Raw genomic sequence first — 18384 nt, 5'->3', positions numbered from 1 at the left:
CAGCCAGACCACAGCACAGTGCAGACAGACATACATTTTCCCCGAAGACAGGCCAATATAAAAATTCTTGCAAATCAGGGTAGACCACAAACTCCAATCTGCCGGGAGCTCCTAGGGTGGACTGGGGGGCTCACAATGGAACAGAAGCCCTCCAAAGTACAGGGCTAGGAGTCAGGGCCCCCCTAAAGAGTAGCCAGTGGTACTCCAGTTCTGAACATGCAGGCTGCAGGCTTCTCAGGGTGAAAGCCACCTCCTTGGTGGGCAGACAAGACACGTGCTGAGAGGGGAGCCGGGCAGCTCTCTCCCACTTTCCTACTTCCAGCTCACGCCCCTGCCCTTCTCCATACCACATTGTAAACATCATGTACCCCCATCACATCTCGGACAGCAAACTTCCGAGAACTAAATATCCAGCGCTCTCCCCACTGCTCCTCCACCAGACTTCTGCCTTTTAATGTTTTGCTTTGCTGCTCCCAAGCAAATGCAGATCAAAGGACACAAGTGTGAGTGAGAAAATCAGCAGGTACAAAGGAGAGTGTAGGACTGAGAGACAGGAATTCTGGATTCGAATCTTAGTTCTTCCGGTAATTCACTTGGGTGTGACCTTCAGTTTCTCCATCTAAAAAAATGGGGATAACGCCGGCCCAATGGGGCTGCTGGAGAGACTGAATGAGGTTAGTGGGCGGGGAAGTGCTTTGTCAAATGTTAAGTACCTTGTAAAGACTTAAGGGCTTTTCAAGTGAACATACAGTCACCTGCCCTTCACAGGCTCCACATCTAAAGGATTTTCCTGAGGGCTCCCCCTCCAGATACTGTTCTGACAGTGTGACCCTCAAATGAGGAGCAGCTTCTGGGTTTTCCTATGCTGTACCGAGTGAACAGGAGCCAGCCCTGCCCTCAGACTGATGACATAGTGGGCTCAGCGGGTATCTGGGGCAAGGAGGTGCACGGGCATGAAGTCTGTAAAGTGGGCCTTTCTTTGTGCCAGCAGCTGCCGAAAGAGCTGCGGTCCAAATGGAAGCAGCCAAGAGCCCGTTTCCCAGGCTCCCATCTCCGCTCCGCAGAAAGGGCCCTGGGCCTCCCCTCTCATCGGAGCTCCCCGGGGCAGCTGCTGCCTGTGCTGCCAGGTGCTGCTCTGTGGAGCCGGAGCGGGGGCTCCTTTGGCTACTCTGCAAACCAGGAGCACAGAGGCCCGATCCTTTCTTCGTCAGGCCCTCGCACATGAAGACAAACTGGGGAAAGGAGTTTGGAAATTCACGCTCCTCTGCCAATCAAATACCTTCCTCGAGGTACTTTATCTGTAAGGGCAAACCTACCTTACTTTCGACAGTTCTCAGAGCTGTACAGTGTTTCCCCCAGCCCCTCCATCTCCATAACCCCGAGTCACACAGGTCAGAACGGAGGAGGCAAAGGAGAAAAGTTAAGTGGGAAGGGGAAAGAGCCGGCAGACGGGAGAGAGGGAGAGAGGCGGACTTACCATGCCTGCCAAGTGGTTCCAGGCAGCGTCTCCTACCCGATTCTGCCGAGTGAGCACCTCTGACACAGTGAGGCTACTTTGGGTCCTTCTGGAAGAGAGCTCAGGGGCATCCCCTGGGTTTCCTACCCTTCGAGTACCTGGCTCGAAAAGGGAGGACCTGGGCTGTTCGAGGTCTGAATAGTCTGTGGAAGACCTCTGGGTGTAGGCGTTGGCAGACGCCACATTTTTACCTATTTGAGTTGGGGGGTCTTCGAAAGAGTTCAGATCTCGCCTGCCCTTCCAGGCGTTCCGCACAGTAACGTGCCTGGCATCCGAAGGGCTCGCCTCTGACGGGGCACTATGGCTTTTCCACCTGATTGTCTCCGCAGGGGGGGCGTGGCTGTTCCTCTCCACGGGGTCTGACGGCTTGATTATAATGCTGCTCCGAGAGACCACTGTTTCCGGCCTGTTCTTCAGGGGCCCGTCTCCCATTCTTTCAGCCTCTGTGAACTGCAAGGTGATGTCATGTTTGTGAATGGAGAGCTCAAAGGGGGAGCTCACGTGGTTGCCGACTGCTGCGGGCTCGGGTGGCCCAACCTGGATATTGCTGGTGGCCGTGTGCCTCTCCCGAAGCAGGGCCTCACCTGGGGCGGCTCGAGGGCTGTTGCTGCTGTCGGAGGGGTAGATAGTAATGCTGCTCGTAACTTTGTTTGGCCCCGGTCTGGAGGGGAACTTCTGTTTCTCCAATGTGGACTCCGCTCCGGATCCTCCCATGATTTTTTTCACATCTTTATCAACGATGACGGGTTTGATGATGGCCCTAGACCGCAAGGCCTCTCTGGGGCTGAAGGGCCTCTGACTTTTTACCCCCGCACCATTGGCCTCTGGGAACTCCGCGGGGTTGGTGGCGGCTCTGACAGGTTTCGCAGATTCATTTTCTGTCCCAACATCCTTATCAATCTCGAACAGGGAGGTTCTGAGGCCCCCTCGGGATTTGGCCTTTTCTCTAGAGCTGGGCTGTTTGTGCTCTGGCTCTGGGGTGATGGTCGTGTTTACCAGTTTGGCAGTAACAAGAGACATCATGTCCGTGTCATCATCTGAGTCTGGCTTCTCTCTGCCACCAGATTTGATGACTCGACACCTTAGGGCTTCATGCTGACTGCTGTCTTCCATCACAATTGCTACAGGTGGATCAACTCCTTCTTTATTTGGGGTTGAAAGCCCCTGAAGGATGTTCTCTTGGCTTCTGGAGCTGTACGAGTACTTTGATAAAAGTGGTGCCTTGGAATGTGGGGAGCCAGTATCAGCCTCTGGGCCGTTGGCAGCCTTTTTGCCCTTAGAGAGGCCTTCTGAGGAAGATCTTCGCGATGAGGCCAGAGCTCCAATGGTCTTGGAACTGCCCGAGTCTGCGGCCTGAATCACCTGACTTCCATTGCTAGGCACCTGCCCTCTCTTGCCAAACAGGGCCTCGGTGGAGGTGTCAGAGGCCTTGTCAGCTCTACCCAGGATGTCATTGGGAACAGATCCATGGGTGGTATCGCTAAATGTTCGTGTTGTCTTCTCGACTTTTCCCTTCAACCCACTCTCAGTACCTGGCTTGGGAGAGCCCTTCCAAACTTTATTGTGCTCCTGAGCGGCTGGGGGATAGCGGCTAAGCACCGATGGCTGCTCCCTGGACTTCTTCCCTTCGCTCTGAGAGGAGCCAGATGCAAATCGATCTTCCGTTCTCTTTGTCTCCTGGGTCCCACTATCCGCACCTGCCCCTGTGTTGGAAGCTTTGGCTGCCCTCCTGTTGGCGAAACTGGGAGAGGAAACCTGCCTGTTGCTCAGAGAATAGTTTTCATTGTTAAGAGCAAACTCCCTGTTTCGGTGCCTTTCCCGCTTATGCTGAGGGGACAGTTCCCGAGCCGTGTGCTTGGACACAGGTGCCTCGTTCCCGTGGCCTCTGAACTTAGTCCTCTCGTGCCTGCCCTTGCTAGGCAGGGAAGCATCCTCCCCTTCCACCTCCCCGTTTTCTAACTCCTTCTGTTTCTTGATCTGTAGCTTTATCTCCTCCAGCTGGCTGGCTAAGAGTTTGTTTTTATTTTGTTCACTTAAGTAATTATCCTGAAGGTCATTATTTTTGGCCCTCATCTTCTTAAGTTCTTCTTCCAAAGACTCAAAATGTTTGAGTTGTGTCTTAAGTTTCTCAATCTCTTGGTTAAGGTCTTTGACTTTATTGTCTTCCTGATTTCGGTTCTTTTCATTTTCAGATTTATTTCTTGTTTCATTCTCTGCCTGCTTTAGATAGTCCAGAGCGCCCTTCCTTCTTGCTTCCTTGGATGGCAGTGTGGAGGAGATCCCATCCTCAATCCGCAGGTCGTTCCTTTCCAGTAGATTAGAAGCATTCCTCGTATAATCTCGGTTCATTTTTTTGTTCTGCTCCAGTTTTTGAGTGAGCTCTTTTATAATTTTCTCGTTTTCTTTCTCCTTTTCATTCAAGTACTTTCTCTCACTTACAAAGCTCAGAGTTAAGGATTTCAGCTTCTCCAGCTCTGACACCAGACCCTGCTCAGTCTTACCGAGGCGGTCCTCGGATGTCTCCAGCTCCTTCACTTTGACTCGGAGCGTTTCCAGCTCGGAGGAGATTTTCTTTGTCAGGTTTCTCTCCTCATTCAGGCTCAGACAGAGTTGGGTGCAGTCATTCTTGCTCCTGCTGAAGGCCTCCTCGAGCTTCTCCAGCTCGGACATCCGTTTCTGGAGCCGCTCAATCTCGGACTTCAGGTCCCGGGTGAGGTTTTCCTCCTCTTCAAGTTTCTCCTTCATCAGCCGACACAGGTCCTCCGCTCTCTTAATTTCCTCATCTTTGCCTTCGATTCTCAGCACTCGCTGCCGCAGCACCTCAATCTCGGCCAGCATGCCAGAGTTGCTGCCTTCCGCCTGGATCACCTTGTCCTGGAGATCCAGGAGCTCATCCTCTGCTTTCTGGAGGTTTTTTGTGGCTTCTTCCAATTCATCAAGGCGGCGGCTTAGACTCTGTAACTTAAAGCGCAGGTGTCGGCTGGAGGCAGTTTCCTTGTAGTTTGTAAACTCAGCCATGTTTACTGCCAGCCAGCGCGGGCTCCTAGAGGCATCCAGTTCCACTTGACAGGGTGAGAAACGGTTACCTTTCTCTTGGCATCCACAGCCTCCTTTGGCAGCTGGAGACCATTATCATTCTGCAGAAGGAAAGCAGAAAGCATGTCAGGCAGCAGATAGAAAATCTGCATGTCACTCCCAGCTCCCGTATGCAATTCTTGTGCCTGTAACATGGCGGGAATTTGAATAAACCTGCAGGATAAGCCTGGTTCTTTATGGCTGATAATGAACTGATCTCTAGTTTCAGCCTAATGAAGCCACCAATGGTAGCATGGCAGAAAGACACAGGGGGCTATAAGACAATCTTCACCATTTGCCACCTGAATAAGCTCAGGAGTCATTCACCTTTCTTTAAATCATTATGTAAGCAGCCTCGGTTTTACTTAGCTGTACAGTAAGGATATGACGCCCACAATCTGTCTCCCCAGTACTGTTCTGAGCTAACGCGGCGAAAGCTCTTGGTAGCAAAGCAGTAAACAAGTCTAAGATTATTAAGAACTATATAGCTTCAGGAAAGAAGTAGAATAATGAAAAAAATCACCTTATTGACACAGGAAGAGAATAGGACCTGGGGTCTGTTAAGGCAGAAAGGGAGGCTAGTGTGCCAAGAGAATTTATAACCTCGGGCCTGCCTTCACTGTAGTTCACAGTTCAAACCCACACTGCCTAGTGGTCTAAAGTGACTTGGTCTCAGTGAGAATCTAACTCAAAAACGGTCTCCGCCTGATACTACTTCTGGGAAACCTACCAGAGGCAAACAAAAATAGTCTAGAAAGAGATTCCCTTCCAAGTTCATTCTATGCCAAAGTTCCACTGAACTACAAAACATGTCACAAAAGACGGCTCTTTTACCGTGGACAGAGGAGGTTTATACCAACAAGGACTGAAGTAAGACTGGCTACAGATCAGAAATTACATATATTCCAATATTCAAAGTCATAAAACAGGAGACGATAACAAGATGCTATCAACGAAGAGTGGGCCTTTGAGAGTTTAAGTCTCAAAGGGGGTTTTAAAATTAACCAAATAAAATCGCTAGAAATGTAAAGAAAAATAGCAAATAGATGCAAATGAAGGGTACAGTGGTTGAAATGTGAGGAAATTACAAAAGGCAGCACAGAATTAGAGACTGAAAAAGTGAATGAGAGGTCAGCAGACATAGCGAATACATAAAAGAGGTCCAAAAATGAGTTTAAAAAGTAGTACAAAAGGAATAGACAGAATGAGGGAGAGGCAATACTTGAAGAGCTACTAGCTAAGAATTTTCAAGAGCTGATAACACAGAATGAAGCTTCATATTCAGAAAGCAAAGTTCCCAACCAAAATTAAATCTGAGCCCAGATGACAACAAAACGAAAATGAAAACCTAAATGTTATTAACAGACCCTCAATGAAAGAACTGTTTCTGAATGTGCTTCAGAATACAGAAACTGATCACCCGAGGAAAGCAGGAGATGGAAGGAAGGGGAAGCAAATAAATTAACCCAAACAAGCATTGACTCATAAGAAAAATCAATTGGGCGCGAAGGGCGGGACAGAATCAAGTGAAACTAAAATACTGGACAGTAACAACATGTAAGTCAGAGAAGTCAGAACGCAAGTAAAACACTGTGTTCTTTGGGAAGAGAGGATGAAGTTATTGTAACTAATTTTAGACCCTGTTAGGAACAGATATTAGTCATACACTGAGAAGGCATTAAGAAGCAATATATAAAGAACTATATAACTAAAGAACTATGCCAAGATGGAGGCATAGGTGGAAACACTGTGCCTTCTCCCACAACCAAGTTTGAATACAACAAAGGTTTGGAGACCAAAGACACAGCAAAAAACAGAAAACTGAGTTATACGGAAGTCCGACAACCACTAACCGTTCAACGGGGACAGGCTCCAATCCTGCTACAGAACAGGCATGAACAGCCCAAAAGATGGTGCGAGAAGAACTCAAAGTCCCAGAGCTGATAACTCTAAGCGACCAAGAAATTGCCAGCCTCTCAGAAGCACAATTCAAGACACTGTTTATCAGGATGCTAACAGAACTGGTTGATTATAGTCACAAATTAGAGGAACATATGAAGGCTAAACTAATTGAAATGAAGGGAGATACACAGGAAACCAATAGCGATGGAAAGGAAACTGAGACTCAAATCAATGGAATGGACCAGAAGGCAGAACGAAAAATCCAACCAGAAAGGAATGAAGAAATGAGAATTCAAAAAAATGAGGAGAGGCTTAGGAACCTCCAGGACATCTTTAAACGTTCCAACATCCGGATTATAGGGGTACCAGAAGGAGGAAAGAAACAGCCACGAATGGAAAACTTATTTGAACAAATAATAAAGGAGAACTTCCCCAGTCTGGCAAAGGAAATAGACTTCCAGGAAATCCAGGACACTCAGAGAGTCCCAAAGAAGTTGGACCCAAGAAGGAACACACCAAGGCACATCATAATGACATNGGGGGAAATATAGAATCTAAAGAACTTGAGACACGTGGTTATAAACTAAGGGGGGGAGAATGGTGGGGGAGGGAGTGTGCGGGGGGAGGGGAATGAAGGGGGGGAATAGAACAAATGTAATGGTATAATCAATAAAATATATTAAATAAATAAGTAAATAAATAATAAAAAAGAAATTTTTTAAAAAAGAACTATAATATTGCCCTGGCTGGTGTGGCTCAGTAGATTGAGCGCGGGCCTGCGAACCACACGATCGCGGTTCGATTCCCAGTCGGGGCACATCCCTGGGTTGCAGGCCAGTTCCTGGTTCCTGGCAGGGAACACAGGAGAGGCAACCATACATTGATATTTCTCTCTCTCTCTCTCTCTCTCTCCTTCCCTTCCCCTCTAAGATGAATAAATAAAAAATCTTAAGAAAAAAATTTTTAAAAAGAACTATAATATTAATTAATAACAAAAAAACCCTCATTTTTAAATGGGCAAAGGATTTGAGTAGAAATTTCTCCAAAGATGATATTCAAATGGCAACAAACATATGAAAAGATGTTCAACATCACTAATCATTCGGGAAATGCAAATCAAAACCACACTGAGATGCCAGTTCACACCCACCAGGATGGCTACTATCAAAAAACAAAAACAAGTGTTGGTGAGGACATGGAGAAATTGGAACCCTTGTGCACTGTTGGTGGGAATGTAAAATGGTACGGCCACTGCGGAAAACAGTGTGGCGGTCCCTCAAAAAATAAAATAGAGTTACTATATGATCCCGCAACTCCACTCTGGGTGTATAACCAAAAAAACTTGAAAGCAGGATCTCAAAGAGATTTGCACACCTATGTTCATAGCATTATTCGCAAGAGTCCAAAGGTGTGAGCAACACGAGTGTCCCTAAAGAGACGAATGGACGCACACAATGTGAAATACACATACAGTAAAACATTAATCAGTCTAAAAAGGAGGAAAATGCCGACACATGCCACAGCATGGATGAACCTTGACGACACTGTGCTAAGTGAAAAAACCCAGTCACAAAGGACAAATACCATGAGATTTCACTGGTGTGCGGGTACCCACAACAGTCAGATTCACAGAAACAGGAAGCTGAACGGTGGCTGCTGGGGAAAGGGGGACGGGGGGCCTGTCATTTAATGAACACAGAGTTTCATTCCTGCAAGATACAAAACTGGTTGCATAATGTGACTATGTACTTAACATTATGGAACTGTACACTCAAAAATTTTTAAGAAGATACATTTTTGTTATGCATTTTTTTACCACAATAAAAATAACTTTAAACATTTAAGGCAGGAAAAAAGTGAAATGCCTAGATAGAGCAGGTGAGGCAGATTTCCAGTTTCTGGTCCAGCCTGTAAGCAGCTTCGAAGTCATCACTTTGTCCAAACAAGTAAAAAGCTGAACACACTGAAAAGCAGCAACTCTTCTTGGGTCCATATGAGAACTGAGGTCACAGAGAAAACCACTTCACCCCAAAGTCAGGCAAGTGCACACCGAAAATCACCACCTTCCCAGCAGAAAGCCCCCAGGGCCTTAGCACCACCACAGGAAAACTGTAACCGGCAGCTGACAACTTGCTGGAGGCTCCATGTGGGAAACCACGAGCTGCAATCTCTCAGCAGGGATCCTGTCTCAGAGGGGATGCACCAACCACACTTTGTGAGCTGACCTTCCAGGAGCTGTACCACGCACCAGGCTCTCACGGTGAAGAGGAGAGAAAACTCCTCGTGTTTCTGTTCACCTAAGTAGCTAGACAGCACTAAAGGAAGGGAGCAAAAGGAATCAGACATTACTGAGAGTGATGAACTAGGGAGCATAAGCCTGCTTCACTGGGAAGTTGGAGCGTTCACGGACACTCCATGACGCTGGGATGACAGCGTCGCCCCAGCGAGGGGATTAACGTGCCTTGGCCCCCCTGTGTGGGAGGAAGGATGACTCTTCACTCCCCCCAAGTACAGCAGGTCCATTTGCCCAGACTATGGGAGCAAGGAATAAGGAACCAAGGGGAAATTATTCTGCTGGGCACATGCTAGGTAGTAAAAAAAGGACACAGGGACAGTACTTCTACTATGAGACATGCACATTAGGAGCTAAGGTGGCAACCATAAAGGGGAGTCTCTAGCCTGGGAAAAGGATCACATTGGTTACAGGACACAGAACCCCAGAAGTGATCTAGGAAATAGGTTAAGGGGAAGACCCAATGCAGCCTGTGAAAGACTGGGAAGTTTGAAAGAGTGCCTGGTCCTTCCCAAGCCTGAGATAATATAACCCAAACTTAAAGACCTTGCTCTCTCTAGCTCGATAACACGCTGGCCCCATTCACTCTTGCATTTTCTCTCGGTAGCAGCCCTGCGGCCCTAGCGGCCACCTGGGTCCTGTGGCAGACCGCGTGTGCTCGGGCACACAGCCAGCCAGAGACAGCTGGGAACACGGACTGTTAGCTGGGTGGTGACAAAGACTGGACTGGACTGGACTGAACCAATGGCACAGAACTTTCGGACCTTGGTCTTGCACTGGGTTTGAGGAACACAAAACTTCCTCAAACTTTTGCCTTCCTTTGCCTTCCTTTGCCTTTTTCCAAGGCAAAATGGAAAGAGCTGGAACCCAGGGAGCAGTTCTTTGACTCTGCTTCTACAATAAAAGCTCACCACGCCACACCCTCCCACTCGTGGGCCCCTGGAGTTCCTTTCTTGCAACTCGATGAAAGGACTTCGTTTCCAGACACTTCGAGGAGAGGGGGCCTAATCTACTGGTGTTTTACCAGAGCCTAACTGACCCGGGGGCCAGGGAAGCTTCAGCTAGCGTCCCACATGGGGAAGGGAAATACCCAACTCCAGCCCACTCCAGCTATCCTGAACCACCTAAAGTGTGGGGTGGGGTGGGGTGGGGTGGGGCGGGGTGAGGCTGGGGGGCATGGTGGCAGGCACAGGAGGATGATGACTGGATAATAAAAAGCACTTGTGAAGTTCACAGACCAAAAAAAACTGAGGCTCCCTAAAAAACTGAGACCTAATCCTAGGACTGTAGACCACTTCCTTCACCCCACACCTTACTGCCACCCATCACTGAAAACACCTCTTTACCACAGTTCTTTTTACCCAGGGCAACATGTCAGACTTTCAACAAAAAATTACGAGGCATACTAAAAGAAAAAAAAAACAGTTTGAAGAGACAGAGCAAGCATCAGAACCAGACTCACATATGCACAGACATTGGAATTATCAAGACGGAAATTTAAAACAACTATGAAAAACAGGCTGAGTATTGTAATGGAAAAGTTGGTAACACGTGAGAACACACGGGTGACGTCAGTAAAGAAATGGAAATTCTTTACTGACCGCACGTGAGGAAATGTAAGATCAAAAAACACTGTAACAAATTACAAATGCCTTTGTCTCGTTACTACACTAGACACAACTGAGTTAAGAATCCCTAAGCTTGAGGATATGTCAACAGAAACTTCCAAACCTGAAAAGCAAAGAGAAAAAGACTGAAAAAATGGAACAAACTATCCAAGAAGTGTGGGCCAACTACAAAAAGTGTCATATGTAATGGGAATATCAGAAGAAAAGGAGAAGAAAACATGAAACATTAATGTCAGAACATCCCAAAATTAATTGTCAGATACCAAACCACAAAGCTCAGAACACAAAGCAAGATAAATGCCAAAAAAATAAAAATAAAAATAAAAAATAACCCCCAACACCCAGGCCTATCATAGTCACACTGCAGAAAACGAAAGATAAAAAATATTGGGAAAAAAATCTTGAAAGAAGCCAGAAGACACAATACCTTACCTATAAAGGAGAAAAGGTAAAAACTGCACGTGACTTCTCAGAAATCATGCAAGCAAGAGGGAAGTGAAATGAAATATTTAAAATGTTGAGAAAAAACACCAATCTAGAAGTGTGTACCTTGCAAAATTATCCTTCAAAAGGGAAGGAGAAATGCTTTCTCAGACAAAAACTGAGGGGCTCTGTTGCCAGTGGGCCTTCCTTGAAAGAAATGTTAAAATAAATTATTCAGTGAAAATGAAAATTATATAGATTAAAAAACTCAGGCCACATAAATAAAGGAAAAGTGCTAGGCAAGGAATGAGCTAAAATAAAATAAAATTTTTAATTTTTTGTATTCTTAATTGATCTAACGGATCAACTGTTCCAAGCAACAATAAGAATGTGTTCAATGGATACAGTTCACGGACACGAAGAACCAGCAGCGACGGCGCACGGGACAGCAGGAGTTGCATCGCGTTGTCACGTAAGGCACTTGCGGTAACTCTGGCGCAACCACGAGAACAGTTTAATTGATACACTAAGCAAGAAAAGAAAAATGGAACTAGAAAAATGCTCAATTAAAGCCACTAAAGCCAGAATTAAAAGACAAAAAATGAGGGCAACAAGCGAAACTGTAACAAGTATGGTAAATATTAATCCAACTACACAGTCACTTTAAACACCAATAGTCCGTACCAATTAAATGACAGACACTGTCAGAGTGGATCAAAAATTGAGACCCAACTGTATGTTGTCTAACAAAAACCCATTTTAAATTTTAATACATATGTAGATTAAATGTAAAGAAATGGAGAACACTGACCCATGTTAACAATAATCAGCAGAAAGCTGGAGAGAAGCCCCATTGATTTCAGACCGCAGACCTCAGAGCAGGGAAAGTTATGGTCGGGGGTGGGGGGGGGTGATGAGGGACATTACCCAAAAGGGTCACTTCTCCGAGACGACAGAACAGTCCTGAACACAGGGTGGGGCAAAGGTCGGTTTGCAGTTGTGAGTACACAAAACACAGGCTTATCTTGCATTATTTACTCATTACTGTGTTCTCCATAAGAACAACTGTAACCCTACTTTGCCCCCCACATATGTATGCATCTTAAAATGGAGCATCAAAGTACATGAGGCAAAAACTGGCAGGACACAAGGAGAAACTGATGGACCCACCGCTACAGGTGGGAAGTTCCACACCCTTCTATCATACACGGACCGATCTAGCAGGCAGGAAATCCGTAAGGACACAGTTACGCCCAGTAACCCCATCGATCTTTTTCTCTCTCTAAACCTCTCTCTCCTCTCTCTCTCTCTCACACACACACACACACTCCTATTCAGAAGTTATTGGATACTTTTCACCCTTGGAAATGGTTCTTAACTCTGGGATTTTAAAAGGTGGAAATAAAATGACAACAAACTCACAACTACCAACTGAACCTAAAAAACAAAAACTGAGCAAACAACTAGAACAGGAACAGAATCACAGAAATGGAGATCACATGGAGGGTTATCTGTGGGGAGTGGGAGGAATGGGAGTAAAGGTACAGGGAATAAGAAGCATAAATGGCAGGTACAAAATAGACAGGGGGAGGGTAAGAATAGTATGGGAAATGGAGAAGCCAAAGAACTTATGTGTATGACCCATGGACATGAACTAAGGGGGAGAATGGTGGTGGGAGGGGGGTGCAGGGCAGAGGGGAATAAAGGGGAGGAAAAAACTGGGATATTGATTATGTAATAGCATAATCAATAAAATATACTTTAAAAAATTTTTAAGGTGGAAGTATTTCTTTTAAGAGAACAACAGTACTCAAATTAATGAAATGTGGTCCCGACATTTTCTATATTTCATTACTTTAAAATTATTTTTTCCAAGAACTGCAATTAATATTTGAACCATGCTGCTACTGTACCTTAAAAAAACTCAGTGATAACCAGCATTTAGCCTATTAAAAACTCTCTTTTTGAAGGGAAAAGAAACCCACCATCAATCAACTGTATATAAAGGACATGTATGGATTACTACAATAGCAGAATACATTATTTTATTTGATTTATAAATAAAAGAATAAATAAATAATTTATAAATAAATTTATTTGATTAATAAATAAAATTTATTTTTAGAGAAGGGGAAGAGAGGGAGAGAAGCATCAATGTGTGGTTGCCTCTCATGTGCCCTCTATTGGGGACTCAGCCTGCAACCCAGGCACATTCCCTGACTGGGAATCGAACCCACGACCCTTTGGCTCGCAGGTGGGTACTCAATCCACTGAGCCACACCAGCCAGGGCAGCATATACATTCTTTTCAAGTTCACATGGAAGTGTCACCAACATAGACCACATTCTTAACATAACAAGATGAAAAGAACAGAAATCATACACACTATTCTCTCAGACCACAATGGATTTAAACTAGAAATCAACACCAGAAAAACAGTTTGGAAAGCCCCCAGATAGATACTCAAAGATTAAACAACACACTTCTAAACATTGGTCAAAGAAAAATTTTTAAGTATTCTGAACTGAATAAAAATGAAAATACAACAGATTTGTGGGGTATAGCAATGGCAATGTTTAGAGACAAATTCATAGCACTGTGCATATGTTAGAATGGAGATCTACAATCAGTGATCTAAGATTACATCTAAAACTAGAGATTTACGCCATACAAGAAAACTGCCACTATTGGCAAGAGAAAAACTGCCTCAACAATGATTCCACAAGAAAACCCAGGGCAAAAGAGAAACAAGCTTAAGTGAAATTGGCGGAGATGCCCAAAGCCACTTAGGTCAGAACCCAAGATCCCTCCCACTGTCTGCACTTCAAGGCTAGAGCCACAAGATGGAGCTCCTGCTCAACTCATACAGCAAGGCCCCGACAGCAGGAATTACTGGCCTCCTCCCGTCCACCGCACCCCTGCCCTCTCCCCGGCGAATTCCCTCTCCACTACTCTGCCTCCCTGCATACAGCTTTCTCTGTCGTCTTCGCTTCTTTTGCTCTCCCCTTCTACTTTTCCCAGCCTACAAGCTTGCTCCAAAATGGAGAGGAAAACTATCCCCAAGTTATATATTTTTATAAGACAGAAACCCTTTCCCTCATTCCCAACCATTTTTCCTGTTGTGAGTGCCATATACAAAAAGTTTTTGTTTTGTTTTTACTTTTGCCTAGCGGTACAGTGAGGGGGAAAAAATGATCGATTTATACACAGAGTGGAGGGGGTGGGGGGCTAAACTAAGTCCGGGCCCTATGCTGATTTTAAATGAGCAGATACCAAGGGTCTGCAACTGGCGGCAGGTACCAGAAGACAAAGGGTGCGTGATGCTCCCACGGGTGCTGTAAAGCAGCCGATCCCCTTAAATATTCTAGAAGGCCACTAAGTTGTACTCTTTAAAGGGATGAACTAATGTGTGATATATAAGTTATATCTCAATAAAGCCGTTCCTAACATAACCAGCTCACCCCAAACAAAAACATTCCCCTCAACTAATCTTATACTAATTTATACTAAAGTTTTCATAAATTTGTTTTTCAGAGAGGAAAGTGTTAAACTTTAGTTCAGCCCCATCTCAAATTATAATTCTCAGTAGAGTCCAAGAATTATATTGCTTTTTTATTCCTTTGGCTTTTAGTGTCCTATTCAAGACTGATATGAATCAACAGGTACATCACAAGAAATGAAAACCCAGGAAATACACAGCAAATACTTACTGGAAATATAAGGAAAAGGGTTGTCACACACCCACTACTCCAAACCCTCCCATTTCCGGTTGCTCTCAGAATGAAGCCCAAACTCCCCAACAAGGCACCGTGGGTCCTCCATGACCTGGTCTGTCTCCCCCTCCTCTACGAACGCCGCGTCAGGTCTGTTCTCCTGCAGACCCACAGGCCTTGCTCTCTGCACTGTGGGCCTTTCCCAGCTCGACTGGCACTTCCTTCTCTCCTCGAACCCTACTAGACAACACGTCCTCCCGGCAGCTTGGACACTACCTCCTTCCCCAAACCCCAGGCCTCTCCACTCCCAGGCCTGCCGACTGGTGCCATCACAGCACTTACCACACTGTAGCCGAGTTTTACTTGCTCATGTGTCTCTTCTGCTTGTTTCTTATTCACCACTGTATTCTCAGTACCCGGCAGGAAGTCTAACGCGTAACTAATGCTTAGAATTTGATGAATGAACGGCTGAACAAGCCCCTAGTCACCAGGCGGCTGGTCAGCCCTTTGACACTACTCGTGGATGACAAAGGAGAAAACAACTGGCAGGAGCGCCAGGCCCTGAGATGATGCCCTCCGAGATCTCGCCCCAGGCCCCGTGCCGCACGCTCAAGGTCTCAGTCATGGCGCTTTTCCCTGTGGAAAAGCCCCTCTGGCGTTCAGGCCTGTGCCAAGGAAATGGGACAGAAATACAAAAAAAAACCAACAAAATCCACCACTTCTGCAGGTATCTACTTCTAGCTATTGTGCCGAGTGTTGCAGAAGAAGACACTATTTCCAGATCTTCTTCCCCTCCTTAGAAGGGGAGTTCAGAGCCAAAACACCTAAAAAGTCACTCAGTCCACTGGTTTCAAACTGGGCTCAGCAAACCCCCTCAGGGATCACCTATGGGAAAGAGAGCAAGGGAGGTTTGAGTCTGTGGAGCTTCTAAACTAAACTGCACTTAAACAAAGCAACTGATTTTAGCCTCTTTTATAAATTTAAATTTTATTTTTCAATTACAGTTCACATTGAATATTATTTTGCATTAATTTCAGGTATACACGATAGTGGTTACACAATGATTTTAGCTTCTCAGCATATTGGGCTTCGCCAACATGTGTACAGAAATAGTTCCACCACTTTTATTTAAAATAAAACCACCTAATAAAACCAATCTCTCTATTTTAAAAATTAAGGAACTGAGACTTAGAAGTAAACACTGTGGTTTCTCTATACAGAATTCATCCCATTGTGTACAGTCACCTCCCTGCAAACGCTTAAGCATTTTTACAAAGTGAGCAGTTCTGACTATACCCAGACCAGTAACAACAAGGTCTACAGGGCACAAATACAGGACAATCACAAACTGAGCACTACTACACCAGACAATATATGAAGTACTTAATACCCATGCTCTTTCTAGGGGTCCCAGACACATCACGCACCTTTGCTTAAATTAGCTCTCTGAGGCTTTCTCATCCAACACAGACAATGCGCTCATCCCCAGGCACGTGAAGCGCTTAGCAGGAGGTCTCGCACAGAAGGCACAACAACCAGTAGTAGATGTTACTATTGCTCTATTCAGCCTTCACAAAAACCTTCCGGGATTGGGTCCTGGAACTTGCCTGAGGTCACACAGCTAGCTAGTAGGGAGCGCCAGATGGTGACCCCAAGTGTAGTTCTGAAACCCACATTCTTTTAAGAACGCTACCCTACTTTGGCCCAGGTCACTGGGCCAGATCTTTCTCTATGCATCAGTTTCTTCCTCTGGAAAAAAAAATAACATCCAATCTACCTCACAGCAAAAAATAAAAAATCAGCCAATGCACTTTGAAAGTCCTACACACCTAAAGTAAGTTTCACCAGGCAGAATCCTAAAAATAGCAACTGGTTAAGATCAAGCCTCTACCCAGGGGAAACAAGGAAATGAACCAAAAATGGGTTTATGAGGTCTGTCCAGAAGGTATCCAGCCATGTAATATGAGAAACAAGAGACATTTATTGAAGAAGATACAAGATACAAAAAACACTGTACATAGACATGGGACAATGACACCTCAGTCCCCTTCAAAGTAGGCACCTTGGGACCTTTCACAGTTCTCCCACTCACCATCAGCTGCCCTGTAATACTTTCCTGAATCTCATCAATGATGTGAAATCTATTCTCTTAAAAAGATGATTTTAGCCCTGGCTGATGTGGCTCTGTGGGTTGAGCACCAGCCTGAACCAAAAAGTTGCCAGTTCAATGCCTTGTCAGGGCACATGTCTGGGTTGTGGGCCAGGTCTTCACTTGGGGGATGCGAGGGGCAACCACACATTGATGTTTCTCTCCCTCTTCCTCCCTCCCTTCTCCTCTCTCTAAAAAATAAATAAGATATTTTTTAAAGGTGATTTTAGTTTTGGGGAAAAGCCAGAAGTCACAGCGTGCCAAATCTGGGTTGTAGAGGGGCTGAATCATCTGGGTGATTTGATGTTTTGCTAAAAAACTGCATGAGAGGTGATGCATGAGCGGGCAGGTTGTCGTGACGAAGCTGCCAATCACCAGTTGCCATAGCTGTGGCCTTCTGAATCATCCAAATAGTTTCCATGGAGGAATGTTCAGGCTTAATGCAAAATTAAATGCAGGTTCGTTGCTCAACTCACTCACTCATTTTGAATGGGATGGCCAGACAGTGCACATGCTCACTCAACAGCATCTACCACCCCCACTGACTACTACAGTGAAGTTGTCATTGTTCACACATGCGCATTCCAGTCCACTCGCCTCGGCTGCCAGGTTACATCCAATCCACACAAACTGTTCTCATTATATCAATGGTGGCTGCACTTTTTCTGGACCTGGTAGAGTGTTATTTACCTCTGACTTTTGGCCCTAAGTATAGCCAGAGAAAGAAATGCTTTCTTACCTCCAGGACCACCCACAAAGTACCTCCCACATTTCCTATTTATTATGTTTGCCCAGGTAAAATTCATTTATTCAGTAGACATCTACAGAACATCTGTGACGCACACAACATTTCACCAAGTGTTAGGGATCCTTAAGCTCTAACCCTTGCCTTTAAGGAATCAGAAGGAACCAATCACAAAACAATAACAAAGAAGCCTCCCTGACCATCGAAACTAGTCTAGTTCCAACCCCTGGATTCCTTCTTTTACCCTGTTTCTGGTCAGCACGCTTTACTGCCCAGAAGTGATTAATCGTGCCCGAGGGTGGGGTCTGGGAAGGAAGCCGTTCATAGTAAACCTCAGAAATCAGAGGAAAATGAAAAGGAGGAAGGGTAGTCCCATCCTTTATGCCGGCTTCCTCCCCGCCACACACACACCAGTGTCCAGCTCGGCTCCAGTTCCCACTGGAAAGCACAGTGCCAACTGTCTCTCACTCGGGGCTCTTTCTGCCAAAGCTCTTGAACCCAGCTCCAAGTGGCCCTATCCGGCATTTTGGGGGCCAGCTCTTCTTGTAGTGGGCGAGGAAGCTCCGAAATAGAACATAATCAGACTTACCCTACCCTCTCCCCCGACACAGCTGCCGTGATTCACTTCCTGCTCTAAATGGTTGTTTAAAGTGGGGGGCCGGAAAACTTACTGTAAAGCTGGACAGTATTCATATAAATATACGACATAGTTTTTTAGTAAACATTTTTGTCTTTGTAAAACTTAAGGTTTCTGTCCCAACTTCTCAACTCTGCCACTGCAGTGTGAAGCCGCCATACACAATATATAAGCAAATTTTACTTACAGTAACAGGCAGTGGGACTGTGGATCAGCTTGCCAACCCCTGATCTATTGGGTTGGCAAAAAAGTCCACTACAGTTTGGGGTTTTTTTCCGCAAAATAAAAGACACATTTTACATT

The 18384-nt window shown here is 45.5% G+C and overlaps 1 protein-coding gene across 3 annotated transcripts in view; it reads right to left on the bottom strand.

Annotated features, from left to right (window-relative positions):
- The window catches only part of LUZP1 (leucine zipper protein 1), an 84900-nt gene that overhangs the window by 4513 nt on the left and 62003 nt on the right, over positions 1–18384 (bottom strand). For all 3 annotated transcript variants that reach the window (XM_037032708.1, XM_037032707.1, XM_037032710.1), the window contains exon 3: positions 1478–4653. In XM_037032708.1, coding sequence (XP_036888603.1) covers positions 1478–4534 — 3057 coding nt within the window. In that variant the 5' untranslated portion in view covers positions 4535–4653. The remainder of the gene's footprint in view (positions 1–1477; positions 4654–18384) is intronic.

The sequence above is a fragment of the Sturnira hondurensis genome, unplaced genomic scaffold (genome assembly GCF_014824575.4).
Source record: "Sturnira hondurensis isolate 20B ecotype Veracruz unplaced genomic scaffold, ASM1482457v3 Scaffold0021555, whole genome shotgun sequence".
In the NCBI taxonomy this organism is placed as follows: Eukaryota; Metazoa; Chordata; class Mammalia; order Chiroptera; family Phyllostomidae; genus Sturnira; species Sturnira hondurensis.
This window is presented reverse-complemented; position numbering and strand designations above follow the sequence as displayed.